The sequence below is a fragment of the Cricetulus griseus genome (assembly GCF_003668045.3).
Source record: "Cricetulus griseus strain 17A/GY chromosome 1 unlocalized genomic scaffold, alternate assembly CriGri-PICRH-1.0 chr1_1, whole genome shotgun sequence".
Classification (NCBI taxonomy): domain Eukaryota; kingdom Metazoa; phylum Chordata; class Mammalia; order Rodentia; family Cricetidae; genus Cricetulus; species Cricetulus griseus.
Window position 1 is genome coordinate 227192272 of NW_023276807.1, and position 17123 is coordinate 227209394.

A 17123-nucleotide genomic window follows, 5' to 3' on the forward strand; every position below is an offset into this window, starting at 1 on the left:
TGGTGCCACTCCTGGTGTGGTGGTCCTGGGTTCTATAAGAAAGCAGGCTAAGCAAAGCATGGGGAGCAAACTGGTAAGCAGCATCCCTCCCTGGCCTCTGCATCAATTCCTGCCTCCAGGTTCCTGGTTTGAGTTCCTGCCTTGGCTTCCCTCAGCAGACAGTGATTCAGGCTATGTAAGCAAAAATAACCCTTTCCTCCCTAACTTGCTTTAGTCATGGTAACTGGTCACAGCAGTAAAAACCCAAATACAAGCTATAAGCTAAGAATAACCTCAGTGATAGCTTACACATTTAAAGTATTAGTATCTTAATTATACGTCTGAAAAGTTGCTTTCACTATTTTTTTCATTTAAATCCACAGTATTCTTTCAAAATAAACATAATTTGAGATTTCATAAAATCATTTATAATTTTTTAAAAGGTCACTAATGCTAAATTAAGCTTCAAACTGGGAAATGAAGTATTTATTTCCTGAGCCTACAATTTCTGGCAATTCACCATCCCTAATCTATACTCCCTAATATATAAGTATGTAAGATTCAGATCAAAACCATGAAGCGGCACTGAAGTATTGGTCACAGACACGCAGCAAAGCCCTTCCTGTCACCACAGCACTTCACTTACTGTTCCATGCATCTTCTTTAATGTCGTCATTCACCTGCTGCTACCACAGCTGTCAGGAGCTGCTGGAAAATTTAACAGCTTCTGCTCCGAAGTTGTGGGTTCTGATTTACTAAACATAGTTAGTTCTCATTGACAAAATGGACTTGAGACTATCCTCACACTTAGTCTAATAAGGTAAGCCTATACAACTCCACTCTAACAGCATTTCATACAATTTCAGAACTACCTAGTGTAGCATATGTAGAGGGAGAATGGGAAAGATATAATCTCTATGAGTTACACTCATCCATATCCACCTCCAACCTCATTATCGTATTAGCCAACGTACAGAAAGCTTCCCATTGTACATGAATGATTCCAGTTACCATAGCAACTAAGTCAACAAAGAACTGTAGTAGCATCTGGTTCTGGATCATCCAATATCAGCTGAGAGAATTCAAGAGTATGCTATTAGTTCTAGTTAACTGTATTTCTGATTTTGGAGAATGCCAGTCTATTCACTCACACACACAGTATGAAGATACACATGTAATAAAGCAGACAGTGTCTGTGTGCAAGATGTTTGGTATATACCTGGAAATCATCAACTATCCATGGTACAAATTTTTAAATGGCTCCATAATTTTAAACGACTTGTAAAAGAAAGATGGAAACTCAGGGTAACAGCTATCACTAACAATCGTATTTAAATTATATAAAAATAAAAGGAAGATGGGCTTTAAAGTGTTTTACTAAGATATAATCCACATATCATAACATTTGCCTTATAAGATGTAGAATTCAGTAGTTTTTAGAATACAGAATTATAAAACCAACCATCACTATAGCCAATAAATTATTCCTAGAGCTGGGGATCCTTACATGCTATGGGCAAGCATGCTACCACCAAGCTACTTTCCCATTACCAAAGTAAATTTTAGAACATTTTCTTTTAACTCAGAACTTCTGTAGATTTTCATGACTGGGTTCTTTCATTTAACATGCTTTCTAGATCCACTTGGGTGCAGAAGGTAAAGAAGTACTTCATTCATATTAGCTTGTGGATGAATCATATTGTACAGATACAAACATTTTGTTTATCTTTTTGTTGGTAGACATTTGAAATACTTGTATCTTATCTGTTACAAATGGTGTACAATTTTTAACATGGACACATCAGACTATTTTATAAAGTGGACTTAGCAGATCACATTCCTATCAGTAATGCATGAAGGGTACAACTTCTGCTAACATCTATGTCTTGGTCCTCATCTGAGGGGGCGATTTTCAGCATTAAGGATAAAGTTAATGTGAGTTTGTAATGTGTACCCTTTTGAGGTGGAAGAAGCTCCTCTATACTGCTTTCCAAATGAATAAATGTTCCTCTTGGTTTTCATTAGAAAGGGGAACCCTTCACTCAGAAACTTCTAAGTCTATCAACATAACCATGTGGCTCTTGTCCTTTTTTATAGTACTAGTTGGAGACACCTCTTAGCTGTCCTGTACTCATCTTAGATGTTGTTGGCTGGATTTGCTAAGATTCTGAGTCTACATTTATATAGAGGATTGGCCCATTATGATTCTATCTGGTTTAGGTATGAAGTTAATCCTGCCTTAAACATTTTGTAGAATTCTCCAGAGAAGCTAGCTACCTGGGACTGAGATTCCCTTTGTGAATGTTTTAATTTATATGTCTGCATGCAGACATTCACACACCAATTTTCTTTATTTGGCATTGCTCTATTCAGACTGGGGTTTGGGTTTTGTTTGGTTTTTGGTAATGGTAGTTTTTTTTTTTTTCTTTTGATTCATTTTATTTCCTTTACATCCTTCTAGATTTTGGTCTAGTTCATGTAGGACACAAGTTGTTGGCATGCAGTTGTGTAGCTCAATTATCCTTTTTCTTGGTTTCATATTAGACTTACTGTGTTGTGAATCTAACCTGTTAGAAATTCAGTTATCTTTGCAAAGAACTTTAATTTTGTTTAATTGGCTATCCTTTCTTTCAACTCTGTCAGCATTTTTGGGTGTTTGGGGAATTCTATTGTAAATGTGGCCTGGTCTTTTTGCAATATTTTTTATTTTAAGATTATGTATACATGTATATGTCTGTATGGGGTATGTAGATGTGAGTGCAGTTTCCCATGGAGGTCAGCAGTGGGTGTTGGATGCCCTGGAGCACAAAATACAGGCAAAGTTGTAAGCTGTTCAATGTGGGTGTTAGGAACCAAACTCAAGTCCTGTGCAAGAGCACCACGTGCTCTTAACCACTGACCTATCTCTTCACCCCCCAAATTAGTCATTCTTTTTTATAAAATTGATAATACCTTTAGTAACTTTTCTTTAACTTAAAGTCTGTACATAGTTTAGTTAAACAGAATGCCACTTCTGTTTCGATTATAGTTTGCATAATATATATTCCATTTTTTAATCTCAGTACTTAAATTACATATATATTCTAGCATGCAGTCAGTAAAGAATGCTGAGATTCTTAGCCAATCCAATGAACTGGAAATAAAAATTTGATGGTTCTATTTTGTTTGGAACTGAAGGAGTACTGTGAACTCAGAACAACAAATCAGTGTTTAAGGGAAAGCATACAATCTTTCAGTCTAGCTAAATGCTGTGCACTGGAGACTGGAAGAACCAGAGGACACTCTAACAAAGGTCTAGTACCTACACCATCCAGTGTCCCTGCAACTAACTATGTGGGAAGAACCATTCTTGTGATAGAATTGGCATGCCATCCCTTGCTCTATATAAGTCTCTCCTACAGAAAATCCAACAAAAGCAACAGGATCAGTTATGATTACTGAAGCATACACTTCAGAGATCTGCACAAAGGCTCACAACCTTGCATCATGTTTTTGCTATAACCAGTTGAACCATTCCATATCAATGGTTTAGATCCCAAGGAAATCTTTTAGCTGGATTCTTTGTCAAATCCTTCCCAAGTTCAGAATTTGCAGAAATTAAATAGTAAGTGCTAATGTAGAATATTATTTTGCTTAGTTCTTTCTGATATAGGGTATTGTTATGCAGCCCAAGACAACCTCAAACTGAGAAACAATCCTCCTGCCTCAGCCTCCTATGTGTTAGGAATACAGGTCAAATATGCATTATGACCTGTCTTAGCAGGTGCTACTCTTTTACAAAGAACACTTTGTTCACATTCTTCATGTGGTTAGTGCAAACACAAAGCTAAGCACACATGGGGTATAGCAACTCCAGCAGGAGCCTCAGGCTCATGGCTCACACATGATCCAACAGCTTTCTAGAGCTGATGGCACTTGGTGCTGTCACTGGCATCTTCCTGGGTCTGCCTTGTGCTTGCTCCTAAGCCAAAATAATTTTCTTCAAGGATTTTTCTCATTTCACTTATCTATTTCTGAAATTTTATTGACTGCCTGTTGGTTATTAGCTCAAATCTAAAAGTCAAAATATAACATTTAAAACCTTTATCAACTATCCTAAAATATATAATCTTTGATTTTTATTGTAAAATATTTCAAATAAATGGAAAAATAGCAAGTATTATATTCATTACTTTTAAGCATCAACCAGAATTTTAATATTGACCAGTGAGTGGTACTCGGATGCTCTTTTGAGAAGTGTACATTTAGAGGTCGTGTGTGTGTGTGTGTGTGTGTGTGTGTGTGTGTGTGTGTGTGTATGTATGTGAATTTAGGGTGTATCTTTTCATCTTTAATATTCTGCACCTACAACCTTGTATATTTCTTTCATTTTTGTTGTTGCTGTTTTGGCAGCTGATGTAATCTTTTTATACACTACATCCTTAGTATGAATTAGTATGCCCTTAGTATGCCCTTAGTATGAATTCATGCAAGAGAATACTGGAAAGTATTACTTAAGCATGAATCCTCTAAAATCTATCCCTATTTCCCCACTATGGATCATTTATACCACTTCCAATTATGCAGGTAAAAAAATGAAATCAACAATTTTGTGCATGTGCCCTAACATACAAGTGTAAGGTTTTCTCAGCACAGTAGTGCATACCTTTCCCGGCACTTGGGAAGTGAAGAGGGGAGGATCGATCTGGCCAACCTCTAGCTTCAGATAACTCCATCAAAACAGAGAGCCAGGAGTGTATAAGAGATCCCACTGATTCAGAAGCCTTTCGATGTGAGGCTGGTTACTATTTACTTTCTTTAAGTTTTGTTTTGTTTTGTGGTTCTGGAGACCACACCCATAATTCCAACCTCCCGTCTTTACTCAAACCTTTAATTCATCCTATGACTCACCCCTAGAGGAGACGTTCTTTGTATACAGGCAATCTGTGTCTCTGCTCTCACTAAACATAAACTGCTCTCTGGGAACAAAAAGCATTCGTTAATCTGCTCATCAAGGTTACTAGCCACTTTAGCTAAAAGTTTGTGAATTACATCAGTGAAAAATATTAAGGGCCTGCAACATGTTTAAAGATAAGCAGGGAGCCCTGGGACTGATGCTTACTGGCTAAAGAATGGGGGTGTTATTCATGTGCCCCCCAAGAGGGAGGCATAAAAGATACACATTAATATCTTGGACTAAGAAAATTATTTTCCCCCTTTTTTTAAATTTTTTAAAATTTTATATGCCAGCCCCAGTTCCCCCCTCCCTCCTCTTCTCCCACCCTCCCACTCACCTACACCCAATCTCACCCTACATGCACTCCTCAGGAGGGATAAGGCCTCTCTTGTGGAGTCAACAAAGTTTGGCAAACCAAGATGAGGCAGAACCAAGCCCCTCCCACCTACTGTATAAAGGCTGAGCAAGGTATCCCACCATAAGGAACTGCTCCAAAAAGCCAGTTCATAACTCCTGGTCCCACTGCCAGCCCCACCCTGCAACAGATCAAGCTACATAACTGTCACCCACATTTAGAGGGTCTAGCCCTGTCCCATGCAGGTTTTCCAGCTGTCAATCCAGAGCATGTGAGCTCCCACTAGCACGGGTCATCTGTCTCTGTGGTTTTCCCAATCATGATCTTGAGCCCTCTTGCTCATATGATCCCTCCTCCCTCTCTTCAAATGAACTCCAGGAGCTCAACCCAGTGCTTGGCTGTGGGTCACTGCATCAGCTTCCATCAGCTACTGAATGTAAGCTCTCTGATGACAATTAGGGTAATCACTAATCTGATTATAGGAGGTCAGTTCAGGCACCCTCTCCACTACTGCTAGGAGTATTAGCTGGGTCCTCCTTGTGGATTCCTGGGAATTTCCCTAGTACCAGGTTTCTCCCTAATCCCATAGCATACTCTAGTATTACCAAGTATTAAAGCAGTTTCGACATTCAATCTGATGTGCTGATTTATAATCTTGTGGTGTTGGGGGCATCATTATTAAGAACTTTATCTTTATTTAGGATCCTTATACATTACCTAACAGTAGGAACTTCTCAAATTGACTTGTGTGTCAATTCCTAACAAAGCAGTAATATTTTAACACTTTTCTTGACTACACTGTAATTCAAACTAACTATAGGTAAAATTTATTATATAAGGACAGGAATCAACATCATATTTTACACAGAGATGGTACTTAAATATGTATGCAGCTAATTTTTAGAGGGAGGAGCACAGCTGAACCTTTACTAGAAAGTAAAGCTTCTAAAATATGTGTCTATAAAAATGTAGTATTAGTAGATCTAGTCTGAACCATGTGTTTAAGGTTTCTTATGTATAAAAAGGTTAATTTTTAAAAAGAAAGAGTGGTTTCTGGGCTCTGAATATTGGTCCTCCTAATTTCTCCTCACATCTGATAATGGAGTTTGTTTGTTTGTTTTTGCTTTTAAAGGTATTTTATTTTTTCAGGAAGCACCCTTGAGGGCAGCATTAGATATGGAGAGAAATAAACCAGTGGAAAGTAGGGTCCTGGTTCACCACTTAAATTCTCATTTCTCAGAGTTTCTAAGTGGGGCTTTAACAAACAGTTATTTTAAGCTACAAAGCAAGGAAAGACAAGTTCAGCTGCTGTGAAATCTGTGAGCAGGGTCTGCGTTAGGGTTCTACAGCACAAACATGTTAGCTATTTCTTTATTAATGTCTCAGTAATCTGAATCCTAGGGTTCAATAATTGGGTATAGCTCGCTACATAAGCATCTGTTTTTAAAGTACATAATTTAAATTTATAGCTTTGCAAAATTAAGTCTGATCACTTTCTAAAGTTATCACATATGGATTTTGGTTAGTAGTAAATCTTATTTTCTGTTTAATTACACATAACCTCCATGGAGATAAAATAAAAATACTGCTCATCTCAGAAATACAATGTTTAGGTTTGTTTAGGTGGTGTAGAGGGAGAAGAAAGAAGCATCCCTACTTGTCTTTACAGCTGATTTTGAATTCCTCTGCTCAAAGAAACAGCTGATCCTGGTGGAACAGTGAGTTTTGAACCACTCAAGCTGTACTCTCCTCTGCTCTCTATTCTCAGCCTTGAACACTAAGTCTTAAAGCCATGGTGGCCACTGGAGGAGCAGAATGACAGTGTTCCATAGATGTTTCATCCCCAAAGAATTGTCATTATCGGACTCAGCTAGCAGTTCCCTGGAAACCATAGTCATGGGGCCAGCACTCTGTTACTCCATGTTTGCCTAAAACGGTGGCAGATGGTTGACACTGCAGTTCCCCATGGTGATAACAGCTGGGAAAGCAAGAAGTCCACCAAATTCCACAAAAAAGAACGGATGAGGAAGAGGAGGAAGGAGTAGTAGTAGGAGGAAGAGGAGGAAGAGGAGGAGGAGGAGGAGGAAGAAAAGGAGGAAGAAGAGGAGGAAGAAGGAAAAAGCTCAGGAATGTGATGCCATAGGCAGCTTCAAGCAGCTCCAATGCATTCAAACAGCCACAGAGCTGCTTATTTGGGAGCAGTGTCACTAATTACTGACATTTCCCCTACATGCACGCCAAAATAAGCTCCTTCACTACAAACAATCACACACATTCCTATGGCTTTACTACCTCTAATATCCTGGTAATTTTGGATCTCTGACTCCAGTGAGATCTTTCCTGAATCTAGCCTGTTAAGCTTATTTTTATGGCAATTAGAACCATGGTATGTGACTAGGAACCTTACAGAGTCAGCTTGATCCCTGTCTCTCTTTTTAGAAGCATTCATGCCATCTAAGACTGTGGTAAGAATGAAGGAAACAATGCACAATCAGGGCTTGGCTCAGCTTGACACATGACAAGGACTTGGATGGTGGCTGCTCTCATTTTTATTACTTCTGCTAACATATCCCCAAAGACCTGAAAATCATTTGAAGTTTCCCACACTCTTTTTCCTTACATCCTAAACCTGTTGATACCTCTGTTCTCTCCAGGGAAGAGGACTCTTGCCAAATGCATACTACCTTGCCCTAAAGGAAGATTATCCTAGCCCACTGGTGGCCAGTGAAATGCAAATAAAGGTCAGCATGGACTTGAATGTTACCAGCAACAACCTACAAGGACAGGTCTCAAGAGAAGATAATGCAGGCAGAGCCACAGCTAACCAGTGATGGACATAGAGTGAGAGCAATATAACTCTGACTTACTGTTAAAAGGACATTTATGTTCTGAGGTTTGCCTGTCTTGGTGGGTGTTCTTGCCATCCCCATACACATACTCAAATGAATTGCCTGGGAGATTCTATCCTGTCAGTATGTCCTGACCTGTTTATTAATTCTACCTACTTAATATTTCACAAATTATTTATCACTAATTTGACCTTAACTCAGGTTCTCTTTGTGTTCACTATTTCCCTTGCATTATGACCCTTAAACATTTTCATTCACATGTAACAGACTAACTCTCAAAGAGATAGCCAATTCTCAGGGATAATAAAGGGCATGGCCAGGAACACCTCTTATTATTCCAAACCAACCAGTCCTGACTTTACAGCTGCAACCACCTTATCTAATGCATAAACACCAAACCCGTATTTCCCCTTTTCTAAATTATGGGGGGGTTGGGGTACCAAGATAGTACCAAGTAACTAAGAAAATCCCCCTACTGCTCAACTAGCCAATCCCATTTGTCCTGTCTTGCCTTTTATGGACCCTCTTCCAGCAAAGCTCTCCATTCAGGGTTCCTTAAAGCCTATGATGCTATCTCACGCCTGTCAGCCTTCTTTGGGAAATGCAAATAATAAAAAGCTTTCAGATAATGTTATCAGCATCTCTGTGTTCTCTTAGTCTCCAACATAAAGCAAAAGCCTGTGGACACACATCAGAGGGGACAGTTACAAAACAATAAAAGAGACTAACTAAATAGAGACAATTATGATTAGGCTCTCCATAGGACTTGGTGAGTAGCTAAGCTTCTAGTGGTAGTGCTGGGGGTCAAATTCAGGGCCTACTGCAGGCTAAGCATATTCTCTATCATGAGACTACATGCCAGCCTGGCCCAAGATCATCTTCACCAACATCTTATGGATATTCAGTCCAATCCATTCAGAAGAAAAATGCACAGAAGTCAAGAAGATAATTTTTAAATTACAAAAGTTGAACTACACAAGAAACCAAAATATCTGATTGTCTCTGAGTGTGGCAACATGCACAGAGCTAAGTGTACCCCACTTGTGAAGCTCATATTCCCTGAAACTGAGCAAATGTGGTGTTTCCAACAATAGTCATTCCTACATGCTTTACTTCCTCTACCAGTGAGGATATCTCAGATCAAACCAAAAACCACACCCTTTGGAAGAAAGTTTGGCAGCTTCCTACAAAACTAAACATTGCTTTTTAAGGTAACCATAGTCATTTTCTTACTATGTACACCGTTAGCTAAAACTGAGATTCACCCTGAACTCTGCACCAGAATGTTAAATATACACCTAAGTGTCCAAAACTCAAAGGAACAGTGGTAGCTTTCAAAAGAAGACTAGACAAATGATCTGGTCTACACAATGGTTACTACACAATAATAAAACAGAAAAAGGCAATTAAACCATGAGAAGAAACTGTCCAGACCATTTTGTGAAGTCAGAGTGACTACTGGAAAAGTATACTGTGAATTCAATTACATGGCATTGCAGGAAAGATAAAAGTATATTAGACAACAAGAAAACCAGTGGCTACCAAACCTCAGGAACAGTGAAGGAGTGATGAACAGGGACTTCTTGGAGTCAGGAAGCTATTCTGTGTATGATAATTTAAGTATATTATATACACATGTCAAAACTGACAACTATAGAACACAGAGTGTGAACCCTAACACTGTCATTCACCAAATAATGATGTGTAAGGTAGTGGCCCATAAGATTATATTATCATCTAGTGATCTTGTTTGGGTCATAATTTATATATTAATATTTAACACTCATGTGTTAACAGAGGAAACCATTGAGGAGGTGTTGTATTAGAACTCTCCATAGTCCCTCAATTTTCTTACAAGCCTAAAACTGCATAAAAAAGCAAACCCCTCATCAAAGAAAGTTCTTTTTGCAGCAAATGGAGTCTTACAGAAAACCACAACTGATTAAAGTGCAAAGAACAAGGATCATGTGGTGCCCAGTCCCAACTGATACCTAAGACTCGAGGATCAGTATAGAAGAGGGGGCAGAATTTTAAGAGCCAGAAGAATAGGAAGGTTATTGTGAGAGTGTGTCTCCTAGAAATGCCAGAAAGACTACATCCAACAAGTCTAGTTAACATGACTGCCTAAAATAGACCTTAACGATGACATCAAGGGACTTGATAATAAGGAAGGGGAGGTGGTGGTGGCACATGCCTTTAATCCCAGCACTCCAGAGGCAGAGGCAGGCTGATCTCTGTGAGTTCGAGGCCAGCCTGGTCTACAGAGCTATGAACACACAGAGAAACCCAGTCTCGGGGGGGGGGGGGGGGGGAGGAAGGAAGGAAGGAATGAGGGAGGGAGGGAGGGGGGGAGGGAGGAAGGAGAAAACTTGAGGGCCCTCATCCTAGCCAAAGAACTATGGGCAAGAACTGGGGAATGCTTTGAGTGGGAGTACAGTCTTCCCCAGGAAGAATCCCCCCCCAAATAAGTATCCAACATCAAGTGGTCAGCCCTGAGATCACAGACATTGTGATACAAACTGGGTTGTGTGTGTGTGTGCATGCATGCATGTGGCACATGGGATAGTTGGGGGAGGAAAGGGAGGGAGTAAATGATGTAACTAGATTACAATTTCAAATGAATAAAATTATTATTAAAAACCCAAAAATCTATTACTAACTGGGTGTGGTGGTGCACATCTTTAATTCCAGCCCTTGGGAAGCAGAGGCTGGGTAAGCTCTGTACATCTGAAGACACCCTGGTCTACACAGTAAGTTCCAGGCCACTCAGAGCTACACAGTGAGACCCTGTGTCAAAAAAAAAAAAAAAAATCTACTAGTAAGAAGACAAAACCAAAACAGACTCAGCTGTGCCAGTAAAAAGAGACGATGCCATCATCACTGCTTCTCTAAAAGCATCACTAGATATCAGAGGAGTCCTTCTGCTATAGTCCATAAGCCACACCCACTATAGCTCATACTTCACAGAAGTAGATACAAGGAGTGAATAAAAACCAAGTATTCTTGAGGGGATAGGTAACCTTAATAGCCAAATATAAGAAAGTTAATTTAATCCCAAGAGAGACAAGAGAAGGCATCCCAATGAGAAAGTCTAGGCAACTGATGAAAGTATCTGTTGCTGGGAATTCCCACACCATTCGGGTACACATTTTCCTCTGTCTGCAGCAGGATACAGTTTGCTGCTTTTCCCAGGTGCCAAATGATGTCATGACTGGCAGTGAGCTCCACATTGGCTTATCTGTTAGTCAGTTCTTGAACCAATGTTAAGAACATCCACTGTCACTGGAAGATGGTGGTGCACACCTTTAACCTCAGCAACAGCAAGCAGATCTCTGTCATTTCAAGTCCAACCTGGTCTACAAAGTAAGTTCCAGGATGTCCAAAACTGTTACATAGGGAAACCCGGTCACAAAAGCAAAAATAAAAACAAAACAAAACAAAACAAAAAGAACACCCACTACCAAGTTTATTGACTGCCAATTATTATCTACTATACAGTTTTCTTTTTTTTTTTTTTTGGTTTTTTATTTTTTATATATTTGAATTACAAACAAGACTGAATTGCATGACCATCCCAGCTCCCTTCTCCCTCCCAGTTTTCTAAAGACATCTTTTAATTTTATGTGTATGAGTGTTTTCTCTGTGTGCATGTAAGAGCACTGTGTGTATGCCTGGATCCCCAGAGGCTAGAAGAGGACGCTGGACAACTCCCCCATACTTCTACTAGAGTGTGTACTATTCTCGACAGCCATTTACACCACTACTGCTACTTCACAGTCTCGATGCCCTAAGACTTAAGGAATTTTTGCCAATAGGATCTCATTTTTGAGAGGAGAAAAACAAGTCAGCCTGGAACTATGTCCTCCCCTCAGCAGAATACACAGCTAAAGCAAGCAGGGCAGTGTACTGTGATTAACTGATTAATAGAGTCATATTGAAGTCAGTGACTGGCCTCAGGCAACAAATATTAACAGAAATCTGTCAGAGACTCATAAAAGTACCTGAGTATCTGCCACATCTGTGATTACTGTGGAAGAAAACAAAACTTAAGAGGCGTCCATCTGACCCTGAAAAGCAAGTTAGCAAAAGAAGGTGATGCTAAGAAGGTATGTGACCATATGTGAAAATAAAAACCATGTTTGCACAGGACAAGAAAATCTAGAACTCAAGTCTATTACTACTGGTTATTAAATAGTAAAGAGAGTAGTCCCTTAGCTATAAGAAAACAATAATTACAAGACATGAAGTAACATACATTTTCATCTCCTTACCTGTTGTGTTCCATCTGCACTTACAATAGGGGCAGACAGAAGAGAGATGTCGCTACTTAAAATCTGAGCTGTGTCTAGCAATGGCGGGTGTTCTGCCATTATCAATAAGGCATCGATACACTGGATAGCCCTCCAACTCTGCAAAACAAAAAGACACGGGCACTGATGTATATATCCAGAGACACACTGAAATGCACTCAGGAATTGCCTCACTAACAGACATACTCTCCAAGGAAATCCAGAAAGATCTGATCTTTTTTTCAAACAACTCTTTAAGGAAATGTATTCCTTACAAACCAACCAAGGTAACTATTAGTACAATATATATATTAATCCTAGTGCTAATACCAGAACCTCTACTTAAATTCATGTCTGTCACTCCACCCTCCCATCCCAGATAGTGGTTATTTAATTTAGCCATCATTATTTAATCTACACCCTATGAATGGCTGAATGAGGCAACTCTACCTTTGACATTTTTCTTTTAGCAGACAAGGTAATTAATTACAAAGACCCAACCTCCCTGTCATCCTGTTTGCCTTGAGGCACTACACAAAAAGAATTACGACTTTTCACTGATCTTCATCAAAAGTAAAATAGTTTAAAAAAAAAAAAAACTTGTTCAGGATTAGAATAAGAACTTTGAAGTTTTAAGTTTTAAACTCTTCTGTTATTCATTCACCTGCTTTCATTATTCTTTTGTGAGAACAACTTTACAACAAAATGGACCGTTTTGTTAATGAAAGGATGCTTGCATGCATTTAGAAACCTTTAATGGAAGATGCACTAGCACTCATATGACAAGGTGGGATGGCAGAGGATTAGTCTATTCAGATGAACCGATAAAACATCAGCAAACTGAACATAGTCACACGTTACTCAGTCTAGTCTAATGTGCAAAATGTGCAAAATGTGCAAAATACACATTTTTGAATGCTTGCAGCATTCACCAATTCAATGTGAAGGGACAAGACATTCAGCTTCCATAGATGAAATTCACAATTTTTTTTTATTTTAAAAGTTGAATTTTCCCAGAAGCTCTTACAGAACTTGATTCAACTTATAATAGGGGCAGACAAAAGAGAGTTGTTGCTACTTAAAATCTGAGCTGAGTCTAGCAACGGCGGGTGATTCAACAATATTCTGTATTAGAAACTTCTCTGAGACTTAACAAATTGCATTCAACACAGGTACTTACTGATGATTTCATACTGAAAACCTTAACATGGAACCTCTTATATCATGAGCTGCCTTATGAAAACATATGTCACTTAAAACAGTGTTTACACTACATACACTTGCAGAAGAACAAACTAACTTCTAGCATAATGTGCACTACTAAATTACTTAAAGATCGAAAAACCCAACATTTTTAATCACATCAAATCATTTCTCTGTAGAATTTACAAAGATTTATAAGGCAGCAAAAAGTCACTGTATTATTTTCAATCTTGGAAGTCTTACAATTTTATTATATAAGAGCAAAAACTTTCCAGGAAGTAAACTCACAATGAGAGATTCTGTAAGTACTTCATTTTTGTTCCTCCCTTCCTCTTTTTCTCCCTTCACCTCCCTCCCTCCCCTTCTCCTTTTTACTCTGCAATAAACTTTTAATTCATTAACATTCATTTAATTCATTACAGTGTCATGCAGGCTAGACTTGAACCCTCCTCTGTTGTGGTACCCTGGATACCCGGGGCCAGAAGTATAGGCCGGCCTCCTCCTCCTCGCACTCATTTTTTTTCTTTTCTCGTGTGTGTGTGTGTGTGTGTGTGTGTGTGTGTGTGTGTGTGTGTGTGTGTGTGTGTGTGTGTGTGTGTGTTGTTTTGGTATGGTTTTGCGAGACAGGGTTTCTATGTGCAACAGTCCTGTCTGTCCTGAGATTTGCTCTGTAGACTAGACTGGCCTCAGGGTGCTGGTATTAAAGGTGTGTGCCACCAACACCCAGCTGTTATGTTTTGTTTCTTGAGATAGTCTCACTGACCAGACTGACCTCAAACTTGAGGTAATCTTCCTGCCTCAGCCTAGAGTACCAGGATTATAAGGATTATAGGAATGAAGGGGATATTGTGCATCACATCTAGATTTGTTTTTCCTCTGTGGGTTTTTTGTTTTGTTTTGTTTTTTTTGTTTTTATATTTTGAGATTATTTGGTATTTTGGTTTGCTATTTTGTCCTGGCTTTAGACCTGAGAAAGCCATCAAATTCATGACAATCCTTCTCCCTCTGGTTCTCAGAGATTACAGTCATGCATCACTAAACCTAGCCTCATTTTTCTTAGTAAGAATATTTGGAGAGATGGCTAAGTGATTAAGAGCACTGGCTCTTCCAGAAGACCAGGGTACAGTTCCCAGCACCCACATGGTAACTCACAAGCATCTATACCTCTAGTCTCACAACATACCAAAGCTTTATTTATGAAATTATTTCCTGTATGACCACATCCATCTCCTCATATACAAGGATTATGTTTTTATAAACTCTAGCCCTGAAACTCAAACACTGCATTTGTAGCCTACACTCTTTGTGTGGAAATTGTCATCTTCATTCAATCTATTCTAAATTTCCTATTAATATTCTACATCCTCATCTTGTCTTAGGATCCAAACCAGCTCTCTATTGTAGTCAAACATCTCATTTCCCTTCTTATAATGTAAAATCTGATATATGTAAAAAGAGTAGAAATGCTGTTTGGTGCTTGTTGATGTTCCTGGAGTAAACAGCCCACCTCTGTTTTCAAGCTGAAAGTACATGACCATGCTTTCTGCTCTAACTCAATATAGAACACACACTGGCTAAAAACTGTCCTGCACAGCTGTGAATTTTTAATAATATCTGTATAAAAGTAAAGATGATGACTCCAGTATTATATCACTGTCAAAATTACTTCTAAAATGTATGTTCATTGAGTATGTTCATAGACATGAACTCAAATCATCAAGGAAAAATAATACTCAGGATTTCATAAAGAGCTATCTTTAAAAAGTTCTTCAATGGTATGAAATGTAAGCTGCAGACTGAGGAGACAGGAACAACACAGACAACTGAAGGGATTCAAGGTGCCAATAAACAAAATACTCAAAATCATTTATTGGTTGGAGAAGTAATGTAAACTTAGAATGGCATGACATATGACTGGTAGGTACTTTAGGGTGAGAAAAGGTGTATAAGGCTGACAGTGTCAAGTGGTGGTAAGACTATGGAGTAACCAACCCAAGTCCTAAAATCATTCTGAAAAAACCTCTTCTAGTATCTACCAGTCTGTTTGTTTGTGGTGCTTGCTAGGGTTTGAAGTCAGGTCCTTGGCCAAGCGAGGCAGCATACTACCGCTTAGATCTATCGCCATATCTTCCAAAGCTGGACAGATGCAGGTAGTCAATGCTCAGTTTATGATCAGATTACAAAGATTCACAGCATATGCCTAAAAGTAATGCATGTACAAGAGATTGTAGCAACACAATTCATTAATAGTCTTTTCAAAATATATACACTCAAAGTATCCCTTAGAAATCATCCAATCTATTCAGTAAGTATATAAACCAAGGAAAGTGATTCAGAGAATATGAACAAAATTTCACAAATACAATGTGAGTGAAAAATAGAGAGAACATACTGTTCAGCTTTGTAGGAATTTCAAAGCTAGGGTCAATCTAGAGTTAGAAGTTAGCACACAGTTGCCTTTGAGGAGCTGAGGTAGAGGGGGGAGGTAGTTTCTAGGATACTAATTCTGTTCTGTGTCTCAACCCAGTAGCTATTACATGAGTCATAACCACTGAGTTACAAGCTCTGCAGGCTGACCATTCATGTACTGCTCTGCACGTGGTATTATTCAAGAAATTAATGTTTGAAAGTTAAAATGGCCACATGATCATCTCAGTAAAAGCATTTGATAAGCTCAATATTCATTCATGAAAAAATAAAATCTGGGAACACAAGAATAAAAAACAAAAGGCTACATATGAAAACCTGGCTGGCCATGAACTCACAGAGATCCCCCTGCCTCTGCCTCTCAAGTGATAACTCAGAATACTTATTTCAAACGATATTTCACGTATTATACTGCTATTATATATTTATTGCATAATGATTTTAGCTTTATAAAGACAACTTCTTTCAAGTTATTTCATGTACTTTGAACTTTATTTTGAACCATACTCATCCTCTAAACTATCTCCTCTTAAGCCCCTCCCCCTTTCCCACAGGTGCTCGTCCTCTTCCTCCCCCAGTGTCTCTTCCCCTTTCATGTCATTCACTCATTCATTTGTGTATACAGATACATAGTATATACATAACATATGTAATAAACACATAGCAAATGCTTTTGTGTTTCTATATAAAGTGTAGATCCACCAGTGAAAGAAAACATATTTGTCTTTCACAGTCTGGCTTATTTTGCTTAATATGCTGAACATTCAAAATTCCATTATTTGTATTGTTCTTTTTGCTTCTACTTCATAATTTCTGCCCTAATGTTTACTACCTCTCCATTCAGCCTCTGGCTTCCAGTTGCACACTCATGGGCAAGAGCATCTGAACATACGTGCACACCCACCCCATCACCATACACACCCAAAGAAATGCCTTCATTGCACTCCATAGTTTCTTGTATCTTGTGGTTTTGTTTCCATTCAATTCTAGCATTCTTTTAACTTCCCTCATTTTAAATGATCTAATCAGTACTGTGTTGTTCCATGATTTTGTGTGTGTTCAGTAATCTCTATTGCTGCTGATTC

General features: G+C 38.7%; 1 protein-coding gene across 3 annotated transcripts in view; it reads right to left on the reverse strand.

Annotated features, from left to right (window-relative positions):
* Positions 1–17123, reverse strand: part of Fndc3a (fibronectin type III domain containing 3A) — a 153959-nt gene that overhangs the window by 116554 nt on the left and 20282 nt on the right. For 2 of the 3 annotated variants that reach the window (XM_027390163.2, XM_035453295.1), the window contains exon 2: positions 12391–12528. In XM_027390163.2, coding sequence (XP_027245964.1) covers positions 12391–12489 — 99 coding nt within the window. In that variant the 5' untranslated portion in view covers positions 12490–12528. Of the gene's footprint in view, positions 1–12390; positions 12529–17123 lie in introns of those variants that run through there. The other variant, XM_035453294.1, reaches the window with a different exon arrangement.